A 26589-nucleotide genomic window follows, 5' to 3' on the forward strand; every position below is an offset into this window, starting at 1 on the left:
TTAATTAAAAAATATTCTTAAGTATAAAAATAATTTATTTGAACTTAATTCATTAAGAGTCCTCTAGAAAAAAATATTAATTTCTTAATGAACAACAAGCTAGCTAGTGATCAAGCGATATATATTCCCTTTTATTGGGAATAAATATAATTTTGGATGAATTTTTTATTATTTTTATTAAAAATTTATTTTATAATTTGCAATACACTAAAGAAGAATGATATTTTAGGAGTAATTTAATGACTAGTACTAATTTGTGCCCCCATTCAAAGAATTTTATGGCTCCGTTATATATATATATATGTCTACCTATAACAGCACTCTTAGTAATATAAAGTACAAAAAATAAGCCAAGCTTACAAAAAGAAACTAACTAAAAAGGCATACCTACAATACATATTCGAGACTGCTATCAAAACCACTCAGCTCGCTCCTTACCATTTTCCTATCGTTTAAAAAAAAAGAAAAAATGAGTGAGTTAACATGGCTCAGCAGGTTATCATAGCTTAAGATAAAAATTAACAACTTAAACCAAAAGAATTAATAATGTAGAAATAATCAATTGAAGTATTGTACATAAAACAAAAACTAAAATAGATATTGATACTGAATTCATTTCAATAAATATTGAAATTGTATTGAAACTTATTGAAATATAAATAATATCTTGTAGCAAATATTAGAATAGCCCTTAGGCTCCAACTTTTAATTTATACAAACAAACAACAAAATTCATTCACGCCATCAACATAATCCCTTCTCGCTATCAACAAAATCCCTTCTCTCCACCAATAAAATCCCTTCTTAGGGAATATCAAAATGGTCCTCAGGCTTTAGAGTTTTTATCACACAACATGTTACTAAGTTTTTATCACATAACATGTAACTAAATTCCTTCTTGCCACCAACATCTCTCAGCCAATTCAAATATTTTCAAAATTACCAAACAAAAAATTACCAAATAAATACTTAAAACGACCATAACAATCATACTGATAATATATCAAAATCAACATAATCCCTTCTCGCCATCAACAAAATCCCTTCTCTCCACCAATAAAATCCCTTCTTAGGGAATATCAAAATGGTCCTCAGGCTTTAGAGTTTTTATCACACAACATGTTACTAAGTTTTTATCACATAACATGTAACTAAATTCCTTCTTGCCACCAACATCTCTCAGCCAATTCAAATATTTTAATCACATATATTGAATATAAAGTGCATTCTATATTACTGAAATAATCATAGTATTATTATATGAGTATAGAAAACGCTATAATGGCTATCAAATATTTCTCCATACAGTGTACTACAGTTTGTCAAAAATAAGATATCGAAATTCTACCACATTAACAAAGATTGTAAATAACAACATTTTGAAGCTTTAGCTGAATTCAATTACTATTTTTAGATGTCAAAATGAATTTTTGAATTGATAAAACTCACAACTTTTCAAAATTACCTAACAAAAAATCTCAAATAAATACTTAAAACGAGCATAACAGTCATATTGATAATATATCAAAAGTTACAGGGAAAAAGTTACCGGAATCTGATAAAACTATATTTTTTCAGAACCAAATCATAAATTTGATAAAAAAAAATTAAAAATATTAAATTATTAAAAATTGAGATAAGAAAAATGTAACCTACCTCGATTTGAGCAAATTTTCAACTTACAATGCAGCTAAAAATGACCCAAAGTAGTCCAAAATAAAGTTTCTCTCTCTAAAAATCCTCTCTCTCTCACTCCGTGGCTGCCCAAATAAAAATGAATCGAATGGAATAGTGGATTTGTATATTTTTAATATAAAAATTTAGGATGGCCCCAAGATGCTCCAAGGCACCACGCTGCGCTCCAAGGTGCTTCTCCAGAAATTCACACCTTTGAATTAATTTACAAATTCCATAAAGCACAGTGTTGGGGAGCTAAAAAACACAGCACCAGGACGCTCTAAGGGAAAATTTTATATTTCACAAATATACATTCATACCCTTGGAACCGACTCTATAATACTTGCAGCCATTTTTCATGCACATAGATCATTCTCAAACATATATAAGAGAGTTCAAATATAAAAATTCAACAGGTTATCTGACTTTTAGTTGGGTTAGACAGGTTTGAACAGTACTCTGATTCTAGAGGTCTCACACAATGTAACACCCTCCTATAGTAATATAATTACTTTTAATATTTTATTTGCATCTTAACATATTTTAAGTGTAACTTTACTTTCCACTTTAAAATATATATTATACTATATCATAAAATGCTTGCATACAATCTCTTATCATGATCAATTCTTCAAATTAATCGGTTCATAAAGTATGAATTGTAGAAATTAAATGCATAGTTGATGTCTCTTAATATCTCTACATATCCTTTGCCTTCCATATCTAGTGTAATTGAAGAATAATTAAAGGCTTTGTATGAACAAGCCTATTATCCATATTTATATGTTTTGGAATATAAACACATCAATTTTCATATATGTCATTATTGAAATTTCAAAAAACTGTCAAATTTTTTCAAAACCTTTGAAATGTAATGATTCAACAACCATGGTAAGTTTTGTGTGTATGAGCATGCGCGCACGCCTATTTACATTTAATCTTCTATTCTTCTAGATTTCTAGAAAGTCGAATCAATGAATTATTGGATAACCATATTCATTTGACTATGGTTAATTAAGTCAAATTGATAAGCTTAAATCATGTTATACAACTTGTTGAATATGAACCAACTTAACTTGCTCATAGCTCACCAAGCTTAAGAGTTCCTCAAAGCATGGAGTTGCAACTATCCTCATTTGATTATAAGTAATCAAAGCTGACAAATTCAAGTGGAACGCCAATACTTGAACAATGAAGTCACATAATATACTCTAATTGTTGTAAGACTAACAAGGTAAATCTTCCCAATTATCTTAACTAGTCGCAGTGGGTACTGGCCTACTGAGTACAAGCACTCACCTACTAAGTAGGGCCTTTCACCAAAATTTGATGAAAGTTCTCTATAGGAAAAATTCATTTGAGATTCTCACTCTATTCTTGGAGTTTTCCCATAGGACTTTCATAATGGTTGATTGAAACTGATGAACTTGCTATAAAAATGAATATGTTTAAATAATTCAAATACTATTAATTATTAGTATTTTCTTCTTGTCTATTGTGTACCACCAATCTTATCCCACACATTGAAATGGAAGTTCATTAGTAGTGCTTTGACACATGCGAATATATAACATAATTATGTATTTCTCTTCCCCAATCTTTGAGATTTTTTTTTTTTTCAAAACTTATGTCTAAATCCCTATAATCATTATTCAATGCATACTTTCTCTTCATAAGTAGTAATAAAAGTTCTCAATAATTCCAATCAAGTAAATATAATATTTAATATGGTCTCTCTCTCTCTCTCTCTCTCTCTCTCTCTCTCTCTCTCTCTCTTATTTTCTATATCTAATCTCCTCACACTCACCTCAAACTTGAATAATAATAATCCAATATATATATCATAAAGGAAATTCAAAATTATAACAACAAGTTTTAACAAGTTGAGGAAGTATTTTTTTGGATTCATATCTATCTATGGATCACACCAACATCTTATTAGTATGTATCGAACCTAACTAATAAAGAGAGAGGGGAGAAAAATATCAAACTAGAGAGAGAAGCTCTAAGATTTTATTAAATTTATATTATAAGTACAAGCCAAAGTGATTCAAGTTGATGATAATGTGTTAAAACATGACTTATTGTGTTAGGCTCGTTCTTTAATCTCTACTCACTCGTTCAAGTTAAGGTTCGATGCTACATAAGTAGCTATTTTGGTTAATAGAAGTAAAATTACATGAAATATCTTGATCATGCATATAAAAAATTAAGTCTTTAAAGATGATCTCTTGATGAATCTTAATATTTAGGATGACATCATTTAAGGAAGAGCATTTTTAGACTTTTTTTTTACTGGTGAGTTCCATGACAAGATTATTTGATGATATTAACTAAGAGTTCAATGGCACTTTTATTCTAAGTGGATGAATAACCTTATTGACTACAATTACCTAGTTCATCGACGAATACATTATTTATCTTAAGAACTTCAACTCTTGAAAAATTAATTGTAGGAGGACTTACATATATAACACTTTAATGTTTTTTATTTACATAAGTAATTTTCAAAATCATTCTATTTACTTATACAACATCCAAAGATTATTTAAAACATAAAAATTAATAACCCATTTAATTTTATCCCCTTCTCCTAATTCCTTGCATTTTCTGTTCTCGAACTTTTTTTCTCTAATGTGAAATCATATCTCCCACTCGATCCATATCTCCATCATGCTTGACTTCAGCCTATAAACTTGGAAAATCTAAATCAAACTTTAAATATGAATACAATTGTAGCTCATGCCCTCCCCGATGGTTTAGGGCTCCACTAGGGCTTCGCCCTAGCCACCTCCCCCGTCACTCTGTCGGTGAGTTCAAGCTTCTCCATTCAAAATTTTTAGGCGATCTCTTTCCATTCTTCATGCCATTGTTCTTCTCTTTTGGTTTTTTGATCTCTCATCGTTATTTTCACATTGGTCATCTCGTGGACCGAATGGCGTTTCATGGTTGCTATATTCGAGTTTCATAAATGTGCAGCAACATTCTCGCTTGTTTTTGGATGTTATGTCTGGAACTTCTCCTTCGAATGGCTTTTCTGATCTTAAGAACTCAACATTTCATGGGTTGCCTTTCTTGTGGATTTTTTAAGAGAAAATTCTAGCTCTAGTGGCTCCTTTTGAATTTGCTTTAGTTGGTACAATCTCATATCATAGGCCATCACTAGATTCAATTAGAAATTTCTTTTTCAATCTTAAGATTAAGGGGGTTTTCTCTGTTACCCTTATGAATCCCAAGCATGTTTTAATTAAACTTGAGAATGATCTAGATTATAATCGTGTCTTTACTCATCGATCATATTTTGTGCATAACTGCTACATAAAACTTACCAAATGGTCGCCCTTCTTCTTCAACATCAATGTGGATTCCTCTATTTTTTTTATATGTGTTTCATTTCCTAATCTGCATCCTCATTTGCTCTCTCCGTGTATACTTCATGGTTTGGGATACTTGTTTTGTACACCTTTAAAAATTGATAATGCAACCTCCATTGAATCGAGGATGTCTGTTGCCCATGTGCTGGCCTAGCTGGATATCTTTAAGCATTATCCTGATCATATAAGGGTTAGTCTGGATAAAATTGGTTACATTTAATATGTTGAAATAGAAGTTTTTCCTTCATTTTATGATACATGTAAAGCTTTAGGCATTCAGAAGTGGAATGTCACAAACTTTACCCTCATTCATGTGATAATCCGATGGGCACTTTGAACTCCTTGCCCATTCATGTTAAAGATGATGCCACTGGTTCTTTTTTAGGATGGTTTGGATGTGAGAAATCATGTTTTTAATACTGTCATTGATAAGGCCCCAACAATGATGGTTTTTCTCTTGTTGATGTTCCTTCAACTGAAAATACTGAATTATAACCCCCTTTTCAGGAATTATTGCATGTTTTTGATTTGAATGCTGGTGGATTAATCATTGGTCAAAAGGCTATTGATATTACTAATGTTAATCTTCCTCCTTATGTTGTTGTTTTTAATGTGGAGAATAGCAATTTGGTTGGATTGAATGGTGCCATCAAAGCATGGAAGGTTATGTTGGGCAGATTTTAAAGGTCATTCGTGACTCTACTGGTGATCATAATATTGCTATTGATGGTAATTATCTGCCTGTGTTGACTCATATTGTTGGTGTGTTGTCCAATGACATTCTTAATCCTAATGAGAAAACTCCTTTTTGTGGTTTTAATCATGTGGATTTAAATGTCTCTTCCACGGGTACTGTTAATGCTTCTTCTTTGTTGCATTGGATTAAGGATGAGCCACTTATAGATTCCCTATTTCTTTTCTTTCTAAGGATGTTCTAATAGCTCAATTGGGCGTTGATTCGAATGCTAAGGGTGTGGTTCACAGTGATTGGTTAGGATGTGGAGAGGATTTTCATAAGCCAGAGGATGATTCTATGGAATTGTATGGATTAGATGTTATTCACATTGTCGATGATGGTTTTTTCAATAAGGTTGGTAAAAGAAGAAGGAAAAAAAGAAAAGAAAAGAAAAGAAATAGCATCTTTATTGTGGTTTCTTCCTTCTTTGTTATGTTTTTTGGTTTCTGCCTGATGGGGATCGGTTGTTGAGCTGGTGTCTTTGGCATGTCTCGTTGGGGAGCTACCTACCATATGTTTCTTGTGTTTCTTTCCTTCGAGGGTTGTTCTTTTGATATGGTTTGTGCTATTGGCGATTTTTGGCTGGTTGCTCTTCTCTGTTTTGCTGGTTTTGGGTGTTGGTTCGCGAGACTTCTTTCTAATGCATCTGTTGATGTGCGTGGCTAGAAGCTGCGCTGCTGTTGTCTGTTGTTCTATTTGTTGGTTTTGTCTTTCGTATTTCTTATTTTCCTTGGCTTTTTGGCTCTTTTCCTTTTGCTTTGTAATAGTTAGGATCTAAGGCTCATATGTTTTACTTCAATAGCTATATTTTTAGAGGACTTCTGATACTCTAATGACTTATAATCTCTTACTTATGAACAAGTAGGCTCCTTTATGAGTTTTAATTAAAAAAAAAACTTTAAATATGAATATGATAGAAATACAACAAGATCAATGTACTTCATTTCTCAAGTTTGCAGAAAAAAAAAACTAGAGAAAAATATTGTACATTTGCTTTCATTTTGAGAAGTTTTTATAGTGGTTTTGTTTCTCAGTGGTTGAGAAGTTTTTAATTTTTCTTTACTTGTTATTACTTAGCCCGCCAAGAAGCAGCACGTGGACATCATCACCATTAATCGCACGGCTTTCAATGCTTAAAATCTGCAGCATCAAATTCTCGCTTCAAGTAGCTGTTTATAAGCAGGGGACCATGAACAACTCGAGCTCCCACCCTCTTTCCTCTATTTGAATTTGAAAAATGAAAACCCATCGTCGCAGAATGAAAAGGGCGGGTCGAGTGAGAGTCGGAAAGAAAGTTGGGGAGAGAGTTAGAGATAGCGAGAGAAAGGCCCGCCTTTCCCACTTATATAGGAACCCTAATTGAAGTGAAAACCGCAATCTTTTAAAATCTTCTCATGCCTTAAACGCTATTTCACTCCTGTCAAGATCTCTTTTTTCCTCTTCCTCCTCCTTCCCGCTCATTCGCTCTGAAGCCCGTTCTGGCGGAATCGGATTATGGATGGGCAGGAGGCAACGCAGGCAGTCGATCCTCCCTCCTCCATTTGTAGCCCTAGATTTCCATTTCAGGCGAGCACTGTTTCGGGAGTTTCGCATGGTTCTTATCGTAATCGTGCTTTATTTCGTGCCGTAATTTGAAGTTCGGTTCTTTATTTTTTTTGTAGGAAAGGAGAACGAGGAGTAGAGAGGTGGATCTGGAAGAGACAAATGAGCCTGTTAAGAGAGTAAAGCTGTGCGATTTGGAGACGGTGATGCGATCGGAGGAAGGTAGGCCGTTTCCTTGCTTAAAATATGTATTTTTGATTGTTTTCTGCTTCGTTCTTTTTAGCTGGAGTTCCGATTTTTTATGATACTGCGAAAAGGGCAAGGATTTACTGGGTTCATCGGCTATATTAGACAAAAAGATTCGTCTTTTTTGGCATCAGTTTGATCTGTGGTTTTTAAAAATTGTTGATTTTTCACACCTTATCCATTGCCAAATTTTGGAGAGGAGCTCTCTTCTTCTAATTTCCAGGAAAGCAATCCTCATAATTTTAATTTACAAAGGAGCCAAATTGCTTGTCGATTGGGCGATTTTTCTTCCTTCAGATGAGGGTTTCCGAGGGCAATGGTTGGGCTGCATGCATATGGACCGAATATCATGATATTTCTGTGTAGCAGCGAACTTCCTAATCCAACCCCTACGTGGGTGTTGAATTACATAATTTCATTTTATTGCGAATCAATTGATATGTGGGCAATTTTCTAGCAAGCCATTTTTGGTTTAAGTGGCCATTGATACGACATTGCTGGCTGGATAGAGTAACTCATTGCTCTTTAGACCATCGCAGCCTGAGTTATCGATAAAGTTATTGGTTCAAGCCCTCCAGTCCTCCTCAGCCAAACCGATTTTTTTTCTGCACTTGTTAATTGCTTTTGAGGTCAAACTTGCAATATGTGTTTGTTGCATTCTATGTGATTCACTTTATAGAATGGGAGGAATAGCTTGATGGAGTTTATAAATGGGGAGTGATGGCTTTCGAGAGAAGAAGTGGTGGTGTAGTAGTTGGGTCCCTTTAAATATAGGGAGCCGGTTGGCTGTTTAGTGCGATTATGGCATTAAAGAGAAATAGCCTGATAACCAATTTTCATTTAATGCAATAATGGGAAGGTAATGCTCTCGCTTAGTTTCATCTTGTTTGATTGACTGGAAGAATTAATTGCCCGAATTTAGTGATTTGGTTTCTAAAATTTGATTTTTAGATGACTTCTCCTTTTTAAAATTTTCCTCCTGCATATTTCTTTCTTGTTTGTATATCTACTCATTTGATCTCTTAAGAATGGATCTTATATTGAAGATGCATCCTATATACTTGACTTATAATCTAAAAATCATTGTTTAAAATTGCGCAATGTGAGGCTCATCTCAATGCAATTTCGGTGAAAAATGCCTTGAGGCTTACACCTTGAGCTTTTTTTAAGAGGCAAGCGCCTCAATTTGGTTTAGGAAATGACTTAAATAAATATTCCCTCAGTGATGACAATGCAAATGATTTCAAAGTTGTTTTCAACAATTTCAACTTTCTTTAGGAATTAAATGTGGATGAGCAGGGAATTGGTAAAGAATGAATTTGGAGTTAAACTTGATGCTTTATGATGCTTTTATGCAATTCTTATATTTATGTTGTTTTGCTCTTATAATATTTGAATTTCAATTCTATTTCATGTAATTTGTAATTTGCATTTTAAGTTTTGTCTGACTTTTATATGTATGCCAATTTGTTATTTCATTGTTTAATAGAAAGTTAATATGCCATTCTTTAACATATTATTTTGATATTATATAAAAATTACTTTAATCTTTATTTTCATTTTATGCAATTTTTTTAATTTTTAGGCGTACACCTCGCCTCACAAATGAAAAACGCTTCAATACCTAATTGCACAATTTTAAGCCTCACTAAAAACTAATATGATCTTGAAGATAATCGACCATTGAGATCCTTAAATCCATGATAATCTCCCCTTTTTTTCGCTTCATGCTTTTTAATGCAAATTGTACAATAGATGTTAAATATTATTTTGAGTCAATACATGATTGCATTTCTATTTATTTACGTTCTTAAAGTCTTAATTGTCCACTAAAAATCTTGAAATGAGGTTGAAATTTATTACTTTCATGCAATATGAAGTTTTAAAGACTTATTTTTTTTGTGAAGTTTATTAATAGAATCAACCCTTTGGCTAATGTTATAGTGATGTGTGATATCTTGTGGTCTATGGTTTATCAATGCAAACATAAGATAAAATGCAAAATGAAATACACGGAAAGATCACACTTCCTAGTTTCCGTTTTTTTTTAGTTTAAGCAAATATTGGCCTCTTGTGATGCAAAACAAGATGTTTAATTTGCTTCAAACAACAATTTTAAAGTCGCTAAATTTAAAATTTCTCAAGAAGAAATATACATATTATGAATTTAATTGAATTCAAATCGCACACAGAAAGCCAATCAGAACAATTATATGAGAATAACAATGATGCAAGTCATTAAGTTGAAGAGCAAGACTCACACATGTACAAGGGGAAACATCCCCCTTTGGTTGTCATCAGGGCTTGCTTTGCACTCGAACAATCCAACATAGCTTTAAGAGAGAAACAAACATTTATTCTATACATCATATTACATTATATGCCTTAAGGTCTTATTTATAACCCATAAATGCAAAAATTAGTAGTTTTTCATAATCTTGAAGTTTTGGCTTGGAATTGCAAGTTCTCAATTCAAGAATCTCAAAATTTCAACCTAAATGATAAGCATCCAGTTCAGAGTTCAATGCATCAATTTGTTTTCAAGTTTAGGAAACAAACTATCCAAATTTGCTACAATAGGAAAGTCACCACAAGGAGACAAAGCACTATATAAATGGAAAAATTGTAATAAAACATTAGAAAGGAAACTGGAAAGGTACTTTTCACTTGCCTTGGCAAAGTTCCCCAACCTCGATAAGGGTAGTAGAATTGCATAGGATTTTTCAAATCTTTCAGTTGGACAAAATGAGCAAATGAAAGCACGCGATTGAATGAATCTGATTGTTGAGAAAAATAACTAGTAGTAATAAACTGAATCCCCTAACATTTTCATAGGAATCGACATCATAAGCATGTTATATACTTATGTATAAAAAAATTAAGATAATTGGAACAATACAAATAATCAGTATGTCATTGTGGTTGTCTTAAATTCCTCCTGCCTTTGTGACAGAGAACATGTAATGCACACTTTAACCCGCCTACGAGTTAGGGCGGGGATCTCTAACATCAGTTGAATATGCATAACCTACAAATTATGTTCAATGAAAACTTAAATAAATTAAATGAACAAGCAACATCTCTCCTAACCACAACAATCATCACCCTATTTGTCTCAACATAGTCAGATTCACAACATGCTTGCAATAGACAAAAGATGTTGCTTTTAAAATATAAAAATACAATTGCAAATGCTCAAGTTTGAAAGGTTTAAAATCTCATAAGTCTTAAAATGCAATTTTCTAAAACCTAAGTATGATGCCTTGATAAGCGAGCCATTATTTGTAGAAGCACACAACAACCTAAAAAAATGTGATAGGTCCGGCATTGCTATTGCCTTGAGAATGGAGTCACTATCTCAAGAAACATACAACAAGCTAACAAAGCACGTCGCTTGGAGAAGCACGTCATTGCCTTGAAAAGTGGTTAGCAACATCAAAAGAAGCACAATCATTTTAAATATGAGTAATTTAGTGCAAAAATGAAAGCGTTTGACAAACTATGCAAGTGCATTAAAATGTGCGCAAGTGCATCACATAAGCTTATCGAAAAGCATGTAAATAAATTGAAAACATGCATATGCACCGTGCAAGTGTGTGATGCAAATGCTTCATGCGTGTGTGCCATATGACGTGCACATGTATTATGTGCATTAATGTATTTTGCAAATGCATTATACAAGCACATCGAACATTATGCAATTGCATATGCAAGTACATCACATATAGTGCAAATGCATGTGCAGCTACATAAACATAATGCAAATACATTATACAAGTACATGAAATATTATGCAAGTGCAATATACAAGTATATCAAATATAGTGCCTTAATCCATTGTGCAAAATGCATTATTGAAGTACATCAAGCAAAGTGCATATACTTCAGTATATCAAGTAAAGTGCAAATGTGTTATGCACGCGCAATAATATGACGTGCAAATGCATTATGTAAACACGTTGAAAAATATGCACATAATTTTTAAAGAAATCAAAATTCCTCATGCTTTGACTATTATTTTGAACTCTGAATCTAAGGTTTGAGAATACTGTGCGGGGTTAAAGATCAATCTAAGCTTCTAGTCTAATATTTCTTGAAAGGGATAGAGTCAACATGACTTTAATTAATAAATGAATGCACAATCATAAAAATCTTTTTGAGATATTTAAATTTTATGTTCTTAATTTCTTATTAGGCCTTCGAAGCCTATTTAAATGAAATTCTTCTAAATGCAAATTCTCAAACTCAACTCTAGTGTAATAGTTCACAAAGTTGATATTAATCTCGATTCTCTATTAGCAAGCGAAGAAAGTTGATAAGGTTCAAATATCCAATTATGTATTTCATCGATGGTGGTCTTTTTGAAAGTAATTATCAAATATAAGAGACCCTACAATTAAAATCTTATATATACTCTGATTGAATCTAATCCTCTGTTGGCGCACAAAATTGACGAGGCTTAAACAACTAAAAAAACCAATTATTTAGTATCCTGATGAAGGCCGTATTGAAAGCAAATATCAACTAAATGATAAATTATCAAATTCTATCAAACTTTTAAAATTCAACTCAATAGTTAAAATTTTAATATTTGAAAATAAAATGAATCATCTCATAAATTAAAGAAAAAATTCATCCATCCTTTGCAATCGTTTGATGAGGGCGATGAATTCAAGAATAATTTTTTTCTCATAGGGAGCAAATGTTCAGTAGAAAATATTATTAAGATTCATTCTTAAGCAAACTCCTGCTAGTAAGGATGTGCCAAATGTCCTTTAATCAGTGGTTTGGTGACTTTGGTCTAATAACTCCACAAGGTAAATGACTATGAAAGGTCCTTGTATCAGTGGTTTGACTGAACAGCTCGACATGATAAACAATTATAATTGAGGCCCTCTGAGTGGGTTGTCTGGCCAATAACTATACTATATTACGATCATAACTCGAGCCCTTATATTCCTTAATGACTAATACTTTTGAGTAGTGAATCATAAAAAAAACTTGATAAAACAGCAAGTCTTTTATTAGCTAAGATTTACTTGACCCTTAAACTAACATTCTCTCCAAGTCTAAAAAGCATTCTTGTACAAAGCAACCCGGCCATGCCTGCTGACAATAATTTTTTGGTTAGGTTGATTGACTATCTCATCTGATTAAGTAGATTAGAGACCATGCCGACCTGAGATGACAGAACCATGGGAGCTTTATCATGATCATCATCATCATTCTCCCCACTATCCATTTTAAATGCAAGGTGGTAAATTCTTAATCATAAACATCAAACTTAAATATCATATTTGTTGTTACGATATGATGGGTATTTAATAACCGCTTAACGATTAGTCTTAATCAAAAGTGCTATCTCATTACTAGGAGGGATAATTAATTATAAGGACTTATGCTTATAGAATACTAGAAATCCTATCTTAAAGTCCTCACATATGAAGGAAAAATCTCTTAGTTGTATTTTAACTCTATCTAATTTGCTTAATGAAAATGTTTCTCGAAACTCGGACCATTAAATTCTTCCTGAATATACGTGGAGAGGTTGGGGCACCCACCAAATTTTTATAGCCCACAATGTTCATTTTTTAAATTTAATTCTTTTATTTATTTAAATGTAAACGTATTTTTTTTTTAATTTATCGTTGCATTAAATAGGTTATATCTATAATAAAAAATGGCCATGTGAGTTCAAAAGACCAACATGCATATTATTATTATTTTCTTGGGTCTTTGAATCTTATATTGCATATTATTATTATTTTCTTATGTAATCTTATATTAGAATTGTTTATCTCATTGAGCGTTTAGCTTATTAGACATTGTGATTATTATTTTTTAAGGAAAGGAAAAGGAGTAAGTGCAATCCAATTTATCCTGTACTTTATTATTATGGATAGATGGACCTTAAGCAGGTGACCTAATTTATCCTGTATTTAAGTATTATGGATAGATGTATAGTTTTAGAAAATAATATTAAAAAGAATACACATGATGTAAATTAAAGATTCTAGTATACATATATTTTCTATAAAAATGTTAGTTTTTGTAGTCTATATTGAATTATTGACGCATTCATATTAATGACTAAATAATATATTAAATGATAAGATATATTTTGTGACGATTTAGCTAGACTATTTTTTATTCGATCACGATTTAGCTGAATTTTAGCTTTTAATGATTTATATAATAGATTAGATACTAAGGAGGGTGAAATATATATGTATAAGTTAGCAAACAAAGAGATATGAGCAGTAAGGATTTGGTTTAAGTGAAGTGTGCATTAAGGATGAAGATCAAAAAGTGCTTTTATTAGAAGATGATATTCAATACAGATAGATGATATATTTTGGTAAGCTTTTCAATGAAGATTAGGAGAATATGATTGACATTTGTTACCTCAGCACTTTAAATGAAAATAATTTTTTGCTTTTATTGGTGTAGTATTAGTAAAACCAAAGTTAGAAAGACTTTAAAGAAAATGACGTGTGGAAAAGCTGTTGGACCCGATGATATTTCAATAGAGGTGTCGAAATTCTTAGGGGATGAATAAATTTCTTGACTTACTAAACTTTTTAATAGTATTTTGAAGACTAAAATGATGCAAGATGAGTGAAGAATGAGTATGTTGATTCTTATTTTTAAAAATAAAGGTGATGGACAATATTGTGCGAATTATAGAGGAATTACGTTAATGTGTCATGCTTCAAAAGTATTGAAGAGAGTTATGGAGCATATGTTACGCGTGATACTAATGTTTCTCAAAATCAATTTGGATTCATGTCGGATAGGTTTTCTATGGAAGTTATATATTTATTGAGGGGTTTGATGGAGAAGTATAGAGCGAATAAGGAGGATCTTCATATGATATTTATTAATTTAGAGAAAGTATATGATAAAGTTCCAGGAGAAGTGCTATGGAGAGTTCTAGAAAAGAAATGGGTTAATAATGCTTATATTCAAGTCATTAATTATATGTATGTAAGAGCTATTACTTGTGTTCAAACATTAGGTGATTTGACCAAGTATTTTCCTATTTCAGTGGGATTACATCAAGGATCAGCCTTAAGCCCATACCTTTTTTGCTTTAGTCATGGATGTTCTCACAATCTCACTAGACATTTGCAAGAGATTATACCCTGGCGTATGCTTTTTGCTGATGATATTCTTCTTATTGATAAGACTAGAGAGGGAGTTGAAGGTAAACTGGAATTAACTCACTTGATAGAACATGTTGTTGGAAATAAGTGATTGCTGGGATTTGACGGGTACATTGAAAATATTTTGCAACTGTAAATTAAACCCATATGAAATCAAAACACTGGAGTACCATCACATTCTCATATGCACCAACAACATAGGGATGTAAAAAAAAAACAAAATAGAAAAATAAGACAACTAGAATAATACCTAAATTTAGAATGCCTTTATGCTTGTCCTAACGCTACTTATATATGTTTTATAAGTCTAAACTTTCAGATTTCAATCAGATGAACTCCGAACTAAAAAAGGCGGTTGGAAGTTTGATCACTCAAATAAAGCTTAGAAACACAATATTATAACAAATCAACCTTGCCTGCACTAGATAAGTGTCGGTCAGTTATAAATATGTTTAATATTAAGCAGAAATTTTTTAGAAGTTTCTTGTGCGTGGCTTAACTTAAATGACACTTTACAATCCTCTTTACAGATTCATCCTCTTGAAATTCCCTCCCCACTTTTATTGCTAGGCAAGAGCACCTGTGTTTCACATTTGTTTATGCCTGTATCTTTCTTTTGAATTGCATGCTTCCTTATCTTATTATTTTTTTAGCAGATCAGAATTGTTTAAATAGTCTATTGCTGACTGTATTTACAGCTAAGAGAACCAGATAGGTAAAAAGGATATCAATTTTATTTGATTATGCATTTTCCCTCGCTTAAATACCATGATAATTATAAGACTGGATTCAATCTTTTTTCTTTTGTAATTGCTTTCACATACATTTGACAGTATTTGATGATGAATATTTAAATTGTTTCTCTGCACTCCAGGAATCGGGTCTTCCTCACCTAACCCAATAGAAAAGGGAACTGGAGAACTTGAAAATTTTAGTGAAGAAGAGGACAGCTCCCAGATCACTAAGGCAACAGATTTGAAGCTTTCTAACCATCCATTAGACATGCCAATGCACAATAGTTCTCTTGAAACTGATGCTGCAGTTCTCAGTTTGGGTCATGCCATCAATTTGCAATCATCCATGGTTACTATTAGTGAGCTTGAATCAGAAAACATGAAAGATTCCTCTAAAGTTTCCATGCCTACAAAAGGTGAAATGAAGAGTGTTTCTCAGGCAACTGATATACCGAAACTTGGGGTGGATCTTAACAATCCCTTTTATCCTTATAAGAAACTAGGGCAGGTGAGAGCTACAGATGCTTCAGAATGTGGTAGCTCCACTGGTCCAATGGAAAATAATGAATCAATGAGAATATGGAATGAGATGAAGCAGAATGGCTTTGTCTCCTTGAAAGAAATTGCTGCCATCCCGAAGCCAAGGGGCCGTCAGCCTAGAAGGAGAAAAAGTGAAGATACCAAGAAAAAGACTGACACCGTGAAGGGAGAAGTGACCAATAAGTGCATCAATGTTGGTGCCCCAAGTGGTTTGCTTTCTGGGCTTAACCCTGGTATCATCAAGCATGTAAGGAATAGCAAGCAGGTGAACTCAATTATTGAAGCGATGCTGCAAAGTGAGAAGCTTGAGAATCAAGAGCTACAACAACATAGGCCCCTTGAACAATCTAGGAGTGGGAGTAGGGGAGTCAATGTGGGTTCAAATGAACATAGTTATTCCTCAGTAGCTGATCAACTTGATCTATCACTAAATAAAACATTTAATCCTGCTTGTTTTGGGTCTAGAGTGCAAAGCAGTGAGTCAGATTTGCCTGATGACAAATTCAACAGTGATAGCATCAATGCATCAGAATTCGATGATGCTTCTCTCACACTGAAACTATCATCAGGTGTAATATCAACAGAGCATGCTAGCAGTACAGAAATCATTGATTTCTCAATAAACCAAGAAAACACCTCTCTATCATTTAAAGGTAATGTACTTCTTATTTTATTTTTTGCCCCTAGCTATATCTTTGTAATCACTGCAAAATTGTGATGCCGGTTGTTATTTTATGTATCCATATAAAATTTGAAGATTAAGAAATCAACTACATAATAATATAATGCAATACATAAGAATATAATGCAAGTTAAACCTCTGTGGAGACTTATTTTTACCCACACTTTACAGCGGCTAGTGTTGCTTCTCAATGGCTAGGGTTGATTCAGCAAGATATTAAAGGTCGGTTGGCTGGTAAGAGACTGTTAGCTTAGAACTACTAAACATTTTCAAATATGCTGCTATTTTGTTAATGACGATTCTCCATTTTTCAATGGATGCAGCACTTCGACGCAGCAAAAAGAGAGTTAAAAATGCAATCCAGATAGAGTTACCTTGCTTGCTAACTAGAGATCTAGCACCTAAACAAGAGAATGAGTCTATGCCGTTACATTCCTCTTTGCTTGAGTGCCCCAGAAAGGAAACTTTAGACATGCATATGGCTCGATGGAAAAATCTGTTTGGTCAGATGGAGAAATCACTTTTGGAGGAGGGAAAACATCTGGTAAGTCTCAAATTTGTGGCTTTTATTAAGCTTTATCTTTTATAAGAAGTTTTAATATGTGCTATATTTTATGACTATGCGAAAGTCTAGATTGAACCTAAAGATCAAACTAGGTCATAAAACTGTATTTATTTGATTTTCTTTAATTCAATAATCTCTTATGCAAATTGGATAGGAATTATTCTTGCATTGGATAATCTTATTTTTAAATATGAATAAGATGACAGGATTTAGTTTTTGAATTTTGAAATTTAATACCTATTTCTTTAATAGACTTGGAGCATGTTATTTTTATCATTTTGATTTGAAATTTGCTGTTCTGATATCGTCAATTCCCTTTCTCCTTGGTTTTTTTTTCTTGTAAATATATAATTTCTCTTGGCTCTATTTTGATCGGAATGCTCGTAACAAAGCCAGTTATCACCAAATTACAGTATCTCTTGATCTCTTTCTCTCTTTTATAGAATGGTGATTTTTCAGGCGTCATTCTCTTTATCATTCAAAAAAATGAAGCATCCCCCTCATCCTCCCTCTCAACTTGTCCTCTACCTTTAAAAGGCAAAATAAAACAGATTTAAAGAAAAGGTAAAAGAAAAAAAAATCAAGGAGACATACATCTTCAAGATCTACACAAAATTGATATTAGTACTAAAATCCTGATGGTAAGTCTAAGTTAGTTTAGTCTCCCTTTCCCCATAGAATTGTCCCATTTCATACATATTCAAAAATTATCTTCCTCATGAGCTTTGCCTTAAACATTAGCACACAAGAACAACCCACAAACCACCATACCCTCCTCTCCCTGGCCCTTCTTTTCATAATTTGAAGGGAAAAATTCCATAACAATAACCTAAATCGCTAAAATCTAAAACCTAGTTTTAAAATCATAGCCAAAAACGTTGAAGGTTGAAATTCAGTTGGGAGTTCTATGTATATACCAAGATTAGATAGTTTTGGTGGAAAGAAAGATGGTGATAACAAAACTCTTGGAGAGAACCTCAGAAATGGAACCCTGATTATTAGTAGAGTTTCAATCATATCGTATGATAAGGTTCTCCACTGCATTAAGAAAATTTTAATTCTAAAAGGCAGTTTGGTCAAACGTGTATAGAAATCCTTCTAGAAACCTATATTGCTAGCATTGTTTTTTATCCTAAATAATCAGGAAATGTAAACCTAATTAACTTTAATTTTAAAATTGTTAATTATCCTACTTAAAAGTTTTAAGAATAGTTCTAGCATGTTGTGAAATCAATTTTACAAAAAAAAAAAAACATGTTTTTTTGTTGAAACAAAATTAATTTCAATTCTTCTAATTTTGTAAACAAATTGCCAATTATATTGGTTTACTAGCATCATAATATTGCATTTATTTATTTATTTGTATGGTTGGCAGAATATATTATTTTATCAATTTTATCATAGTGTGCTAATTCATGTACATTATGTCGTTTGCTCAGAAATAATTTAAAGTTGAGTTGTTACTTTGGCATATCAATTAAATGCACAACTTAAAACTATTGAAGCGACATAGGGACTTGTCATGTTTATTTATTTATTTATTTATTTTTGGAAGAGTATTTGTCTTGTCTATTTAATGTAATGTCACTGCACAATCTTTAGAGACATAATGGATAGGTATGTGACCTCTAGTCTACCTGAGATGGTTTGTGGTGTGGTAAGCGCCATAATGAAAATTGATCATTTGATGAGAATAAGCATTATGAATAAAAATATAGAAAGAATCTCTTTGGGTGGCATACTTCCTAATGCTACACTTTGTTTGCATTTTCATCCACAAAATTTGGCATATCAATTAATTGCACAACTTCAAACTATTGAAGCGACCTAACAACTTTTCTTATCTTTTTTTCTTTTTTCCTTAAAGAGTACTTTTCATGTCTATTTAATGTAATGTCACCGCACAACCTTTAGAGACATATGTGAGAAGGTATGGACCTCTAGTCGGGTTTACTCGGGTCTGCAACGGGTCGGGTTCATGTTCAAAAAAGTGATCCGTTTGCAAAAACGTTCGGGTTCGAGTAAGGTCAACTTATGCCGTGTCAGTTTCGGATTAGACCGGAACCCGACCCGTGACCCGATTTTGACAGCCTTACTCTTAATTACCCATTTTAATTTATTTTCTGATAGACTGATTTTATTCTACGATCTAGATCGTACGGTATGAGCTAGTGAAAATTTAAACTTCTAAGTTTCGCTCTCTCGGTGTATGTGTGCACGGTTGTTAAGCTAGCATACACCTTTTATCAGTTATTTGCCGCAAGAAAAATAAAAATAAATAAGTAGAAATACTGAATCTTGCAAACATCAAACTTTTTTTATCCAGCCTTGAGTTTTGATCCTTTGTTGATGCATGGTGTATGATGTATCTGAAATATTAGTACACACAAGAGATATATGCAGTAATAATACTAGGAGAAATAAAGTAAATATCCAATAATATTTGTTATTATCAAAATCATAAGTTCGGAATCTTGGATTGCAACAATCTCCTTATTTTTTATGATGACAAATATTTTTGGTTAAATTCTCAAGTTTATTTAATTTTCTCATAATCTTCTCCTTACTAATTGATTTCTTTAATTTTTTATTTTTTTAATATTAAGAATAACATGACATAAATAAACACAAGAACAATCTAAATAAAAAAAAAATTAAACTAAATTAAACATTGGATACAACTAACGAACATCATATTTCCCTTTTAACATTACCAGAAAGGAGAATAAACTGACCGAGAAAAGCAATAATCAAAACAAACTACAACGACAAAAACATCTACAACACATCACACAAAATTAAAAGTAGGAAGGTTCGTGATCAAGTGGTTGTTGAAAGTATCAGTGAATGGTAGAAAATTGGTAAATGAACCACGCTCAATTTGCCTCGTGCTGCTGCTGGACCAGCTTGTGTTGCTGCTGGAGCCGCTCCTAATATTGAGTACACTCCTAGAAGTGTGTATCCAATTGCATTTCTAGGCGGTCAAATCTCTCTACCATCGTGTTGTAGACCTAGGGCCGGTATGTAGGTACTGGTGCTGGTGCTGGAAGGTCTCCCCCTTCCTTATTGAACTCGTGCTCCTCTGTGGGCTCGTCCTTATGGCATATATCATGAAAGAGAATGTGGAAAGAACTATCAGTATAGAAAATAGGGAATATGTCCACCGATGTATGATACGTAAGCTGGTATTTCGTACCTAAGACATATGCAACTATATGTCATAGAGTTATATTCTACCTATTCGCGTGCCTCTTCAGCTAAATTCCTAAGCGCGCCAAACAAGAGAAGGGAAGAGGTTAATTTTGTTATTAATTATAATTATTAATATTTAATTATAGTTAATAATTAATTATAGTTAATTATTAATTAGTTATAATTATAAATAATTAACTGATTATAATTAATTATTATTTATTAATTAATTAGTGATTATAATTATCTCATTAACTATAATTAATTTCAATTAATTAATAATTAACTATAATGAATTGAAATTAATTATAATCATAAATAATTACTAATTAGTAATTATTTTTAAATTAATTATAATTATAAATAAATAATTATAATTATTTATTATTACTATAATTAATTATGGTTTGGTCACATAAAAAGGCGGCCTTCCGACGACCCAGTTAAGAGAGTAGAGGTATTAGATTTGACTTGTGTTAAGAAAGGTAGGGGTAGACCTAAAAAGACTTGGTTAGAAAATATTAGGAATGACCTTTCTTTATTAGATTTAAACGAGAATTTGGCTTTTAATAGGACACAATGGAGAAAAAGGATTCATGTAGCCGATCCCACGTAGTGGGATAAAGGCTTGGTGTTGTTGTTGTTGTTGTTGTACTATAATTAATTATGGTTAGTTATAATTAATTGTAATTAAGAAATGCCCCACTCGTTCTCTTCTCTTGCCTCGAACCACACGCTGACGTTGCTAAGGCATAAACTCCTAAACCCTAAAACTTTGAGAACCCACCTTCGACGCTTGCAGCGCGATAAAACGACCACATATACACGTTTTTTTTAGTGTGGTGGGAGGAAGTGCGTCGCGACGCTTGCGACGAAGCGTGGTGATTCGTGGCTCACCAGAAAACCGCTTATACACGCTTTTCTTAGCGTAGTGGGATGGGAACCCGGTGCGATGCGTACGACGAAGTGGGGATACCCATAAGTACCCGCTTGCAGGGAAACAACTGCTTTTTTTGCAACATGTACCGAAGATCTATATACAACTTTCTTAGCGTGGTGGGGGACAAAAATATACTGTCTCGGTGTCCTCATTCGAGAACACTTACCATACATGTTTTTTTTTAGCGTGGTGGGAATGCCTAGTTCCCCGTAGTTTTTCCCTAAATAGGGGAGACATCGGGAGGCTACCGAAATTTCGGGTGAATATGAGACCTGTTTTGAACTTAAATAAACTTGAACAAATTTTAACTTAACAATGACAACAAATTTAGCAGATGACTTATGGATTTGTGCTCAAATGAACTAAATAGAGTCTTGAACTCAAATCAGACGAACAATAGAGGACTTGATTTGAGCTTGAACTTGAACAGAACTTGCAATTTGACTACAGGGAACCAGACTTCAATGCAATAAATACACTATGAAATTAAAATGTAAAAATTTTAAGTGAACTTTCAAACGAACATCAACTTTTAATGCAAGCAAAGAATTCATGTGAATTACAAAAGACTTGAGTCAAATCACAAGGGACTTGAACAAGATTTGAACAACTGGAACTTGGATCACTTGGACTCATATTCAAGCAAATGCAAATGAACATGTCATAACTTGAACCCAAGTGAACAAATGCAAAGGACCTGATATGGACTCAAACTTGCATTAAACTCGAAAATGACACAACTCAATTGATTCATAAAGAGTTTGACTTGAGTGATTATAAAAGATAAACTCAAAGATGTCAACAATGAACTAGAGTTTAATGAAATGGGAGATGCAATGATGTATCTACAATCAATAGCATAGTTTCAATGAAATATCAAATGATCATCATACAAACATTAGTATGTGAATCTACCACATGAGATATGAGTTCTCTTCAAAGTCAACAAAGGACCCATATGATATATGACATGCATTCAAATGACATCATCAAATGGAGGAGTGATAAAAAATTTGATTTCTTGAAGAATAATCAAGATTTCAATGGAACTATCATCACAGTCAGAATACAAGTGCTAATTAAGAAATATGTTACATTCGAACCTCTCATACACGCAAAATTCTTGATGGGGATAGAGAGAATCCCTACTTTTAAATCTAATAAAGAAAAGTCATTTCTAATATTTTCTAACCAAGTCTTTTTGAGTGCCTATACCTTTTAAACATAAGCCAAATTTAATACATTCTCTCCTAACCAGGTCTTTGGAAGGCCATAAATCTAAGGCGTGTCTCTCTAATCTTATCTTCCACTGGAGTTCCTTCAACCTTTTTACGTATATGCCCGTTTCGTATCATGTCTCTAAGAGTAAAGCCACTCATCCACCTGTGCATCCTCATCTCTGCAACACTTGCCAACCACTTCAACCGAATTTAACAATCTTTTCAACTTTTTTCTTCTTGATCTCATAACTACTAATGTAATATTGTTTAATCATGACATGTGAAATCTTCTCATAGTGTGGGCCAGCTGCCTTAAAAATGTTAAATACGTTGTACTTAGTAAAAGTTAAACACGTCACAAACAATCTGTTTGTTACTGTTGCCCTGTCTAAAAACCGTGAATCTGATGGACATTAAAGCCAGTTGGAAAGGAAAACCATAGCTTAGCTTGCTATCCACTGGAGGGGAACCTAATGAGAGAGAAAACTTGCTATCTTCACTAAGAAAACTCAATTGAGATAGCCTTAATTAAATGAGTAATCAAGGATCCTCTCCAAAGAATTCCTAATACTTCATTTAACCATTCTTACTTCTTATTATGGGTTAATTGATAACATGGAGAGGTTGGCTATGAATTAGCAGGATATATGAATAAAATTGCAAGAAAATTTTAATACTCAATTTGCATTTAAGATTGAAGACAGCTGGCATATAATGAATCCCATATTAATGCAATATTGTCAGGAGCTCCTTGCACAATTTTTTCTTGCTATAGACTTCTTCTGTGGCTGTTAACAATGACTTATGTCTTATCTAAGGCTTTGTTTGAGACTTTTTTAGTGTTTTTTAAACCAGTTTTTTTATACAAAAATTTTAAATTTTGTACTAAAAAGCTTCTTTAAGAAACTTTAAGAAAGCTGTCTCAAAAGAGGCTTCGTTTGGGACGGCTTTTTTATTGCTTCTGAAAACGGAGTTTTAGTACAAAAATAAAAAAAAATTGTACTACAACTCTGTTTTAAAAAGCAATAAAAAAGTCGTCCCAAACGAAGCCGAAATCTAAGAGAGCTTTTGCGGTGGACACATTAAACTTAATTGGATTTTGTGGTATTGTGTTCATATGGTGATAATAATATATTGATCACACTTAATGTTGCAGGAGAAGTGGCTTAGGCAGGTTGAAGAACTTCAATCCCAATGTGACAAAGGTCTAAAGTATGTTAGTGCCAATGGGCTTTCGAATTTGGATTCAATAGAGGATGTGAGGTTAGTTTAAAGTCATTATTTAGTTTTAACCCTCTTGAAATTATTAGTTCTTTTTATTTACAAAATTAATTTATATCTTATTTATTTAACATTTTTTGAGAAATTTTCTCATTAAGTAGTTTTTATTTTATTTAATTTATAGTAAATAATATTGATGCTTTTTTATTAATAAAACTGAATTATATTTATTTTATATGCCAAAATAAAACTTTTCTTGTATATGGACACAAATGGAAATACTAGAAATAAAGCCCTTTCTTTACAGTCTAAACTGAACTTAAATAAATATTTTTTAAAATTAGTTTTCTCCTTATAATTCATATGAAAATTGATAAACTATTTATTAATTTATGAAATTTTATCTTTAACCATTGAATTTCTTATGCTATTATTGTTAAAATTTCATCCTACTTCTAGTCAAAACCAGACATTTAGCAAATTCTGCCTTTGCAATTTTTTTTATTATTCTGACCCTTAAAATATATTTTAAATATAAGAACTTCGGTAAGACACCATAAAATTATTTGAAAGGATATGAAACTTATATTTTACTTAAAATTGCAGTAAAATTACTTTTTATTTTTTTTTTTGAAAGGATATGCTAGTTAAGGCTTTGTTTGGAACGACTTTGTTTCCGCTTCTTAAAGAAGCTTTCTAGTATAAAAATTAAAAATTTTAAACTAGAAAGCTGTTTTAAGAAGCAATAAAAAAGGCGTCTCAAACGAAGCCTAAGTTTACTTAAAGCTGCAACAAAGCTATCCTAAAAAATGAAATTAATTTCTGTAGGCTAGAGGGGATGGTGAATAATGAACATCTAACCATTTCTAGAGCTTTGTTTGGGACAATTTTTTTACAGCTTTTTAAAACAGCTTTCTAATACAATTTTTTTAGCAAAAAATTTTTGTACTAGAAAGTTGATTTAAAACAGCAGTAAAAAAGTTGAATCAAATAAAGCATTAAATTAAAATAAGCACAACTAAATTTCGTATGTGGTACAATATACTTTATATTAGTGACCTTTTTAATTTTTTTTTTAGCTCTCATGAAAGTTATGTCATTTAGTATTTTAAATTTTATTAATTTAAACTAAATAATATTCATAATTTGCTTCTCTTAATAAAACTAAATATTAAATATTTTACCCATACCTATATACCAAAGGATGAAATTTCTTCATTATTTTGTCTAATATCAACAAGAAAATGATGAAATTTTTTTGAGGAAAATTTACATCGTCTTCTCAAGTGTTATTCAATTGCTATTGAATTCAGAATTTATATTCATTTTTATTTTGTCCCATATGCTTGAAAATCTTAGCAATCTAAGCTCTTCTGTTTCTTTTCAGTGTGTGGAAGAACAAGGAGTCTTGGGAAGGGGAGTGTGCAGTCAGAGCAGCTGCAGCTTCCATCTACTCTACAAGCAACCTGATAATGACTGCAAGATAATACACCTTCCATCTTTCATTTTTTTCTTCAATTTCCTTAACTGAGGATCCTCCTCTAGCTGGTGATCCTCTTGTCCAGTTTCTTATTACTTTTTTTTATTGAGCACCTGTATTATTATGCCCTTTTTCCTAACCAAGTTGGTCTTTGAGCTGTATCCGGATTATCTCTGAATGTCTGCTTGTATCCCATAACTTAAAAGCTAAGTTAAGCATTTCGATTTCCTTCTTATTTCACTTCTATGAACCACTTAAGCAAAGCTTTGCGAACGTCGTGATTTATAGTTTCTTGAATGTGAAGCATCCTTCAAAATGCACTTGAATGGTTTTTTTTTTGGGACATTTAGGTCAATTAAGATCTTGTTTGATTAGGCTTAATTTCTCCGTTCTCCGTATTCATACGACGAATTCAGTTATTGTTTTACCGTTTGGAATCAAAACTTTGTCATAATTCTTTTTTAGTAAACTTTGTTTTTTCGGTGGTTAGAAAATTCATTCAGTTTCTCCTTATTCGGTTACAAAATTCATTCAGCTTCTCCTTATTCGGTTACAAAATAGAGTTTTCAGAAGTAAAAACTGAACCAAACGAAGTTTAAGGCAAACTTACACACACTTCACATACGAAAGATTCAAAGTCAAGATTTCTTAATTGGTAGCCAAAGCTTCCAACAAATAGACCAAAGTGAGCTGCATCCTAACTGGCTTTAAATTCAATATTAGTTTTGTTAGTTAGCTTCAAAGTCAAACTATTATATACATAATTGTCTTTATCTTTTGGTCAGTGCTTATTCACAACCGGATTTCTCATCTCTTGACATCAATTGATAAGTTAGGTGAACAAATTTGCCTTCAAAGGCAAAACGACTTTCCAACGTTAACTTATCGTGTGGATTCTTCTTTCTTGAGTTGCTATCGAACTGTCATCAAACAAACACACAATCAACAGGAGTTTGGTTGTGAAATTAATGTTCATCAGCTCATATCTGCCAATCTCAACGTTCGATGTAATGTAAATTTAAGCCTCATATTTTCAAATTAAAATCATAATATCATAGTGATAATATGCTTGTTCTTATTATGCCGCAGCTTAGATTTCAAAGGGATCTATATGCATCTATAGTTGCACTGCTATAATCAGCAGGCCCAACCAAAACTAGCTTAGAAATGCTGATTTTTCTTTGGGATTAAGGTTCGTTTGGGATGGCTTTTTTATTATTTCTAAAAGTAATTTTTTAGTTCAAAATTTTTAATTTTTATACTAGTTTTTTTTT

At 32.3% G+C, this 26589-nt stretch overlaps 1 protein-coding gene across 2 annotated transcripts; it reads left to right on the top strand.

Moving 5' to 3' along the window:
* The first annotated feature begins 6983 nt into the window (after positions 1 to 6983).
* Positions 6984 to 25555, top strand: LOC110105061. Of its 2 annotated transcripts, none has more exons than XM_020834423.2 (7): positions 6984 to 7353; positions 7449 to 7551; positions 15616 to 16668; positions 16869 to 16919; positions 17021 to 17241; positions 23771 to 23877; positions 25223 to 25555. In XM_020834423.2, exons 1-7 carry the CDS (start codon positions 7282 to 7284, stop codon positions 25320 to 25322), a joined length of 1707 nt encoding a protein of 568 aa, XP_020690082.1. In that variant the 5' UTR covers positions 6984 to 7281; the 3' UTR covers positions 25323 to 25555. The 2 variants fall into 2 exon arrangements, with proteins under 2 accessions (XP_020690082.1, XP_020690081.1); XM_020834422.2 differs by having other exon boundaries at positions 6985 to 7353; positions 16869 to 16931.
* The last annotated feature ends 1034 nt before the right edge of the window (positions 25556 to 26589 follow it).

Source organism: Dendrobium catenatum, unplaced genomic scaffold (genome assembly GCF_001605985.2).
Source record: "Dendrobium catenatum unplaced genomic scaffold, ASM160598v2 fragScaff_scaffold_313, whole genome shotgun sequence".
In the NCBI taxonomy this organism is placed as follows: Eukaryota; Viridiplantae; Streptophyta; class Magnoliopsida; order Asparagales; family Orchidaceae; genus Dendrobium; species Dendrobium catenatum.

Bases quoted from the DNA above. Each gene is read 5' to 3' on its own strand.
- LOC110105061 (XM_020834422.2), top strand. From the start codon at position 7,282: ATGGATGGGCAGGAGGCAACGCAGGCAGTCGATCCTCCCTCCTCCATT. The intron at 16,669-16,868 runs GTAATGTACTTC...CACACTTTACAG, and splicing joins CACCTCTCTATCATTTAAAG to CGGCTAGTGTTGCTTCTCAA. The intron at 17,242-23,770 runs GTAAGTCTCAAA...TTAATGTTGCAG, and splicing joins TGGAGGAGGGAAAACATCTG to GAGAAGTGGCTTAGGCAGGT.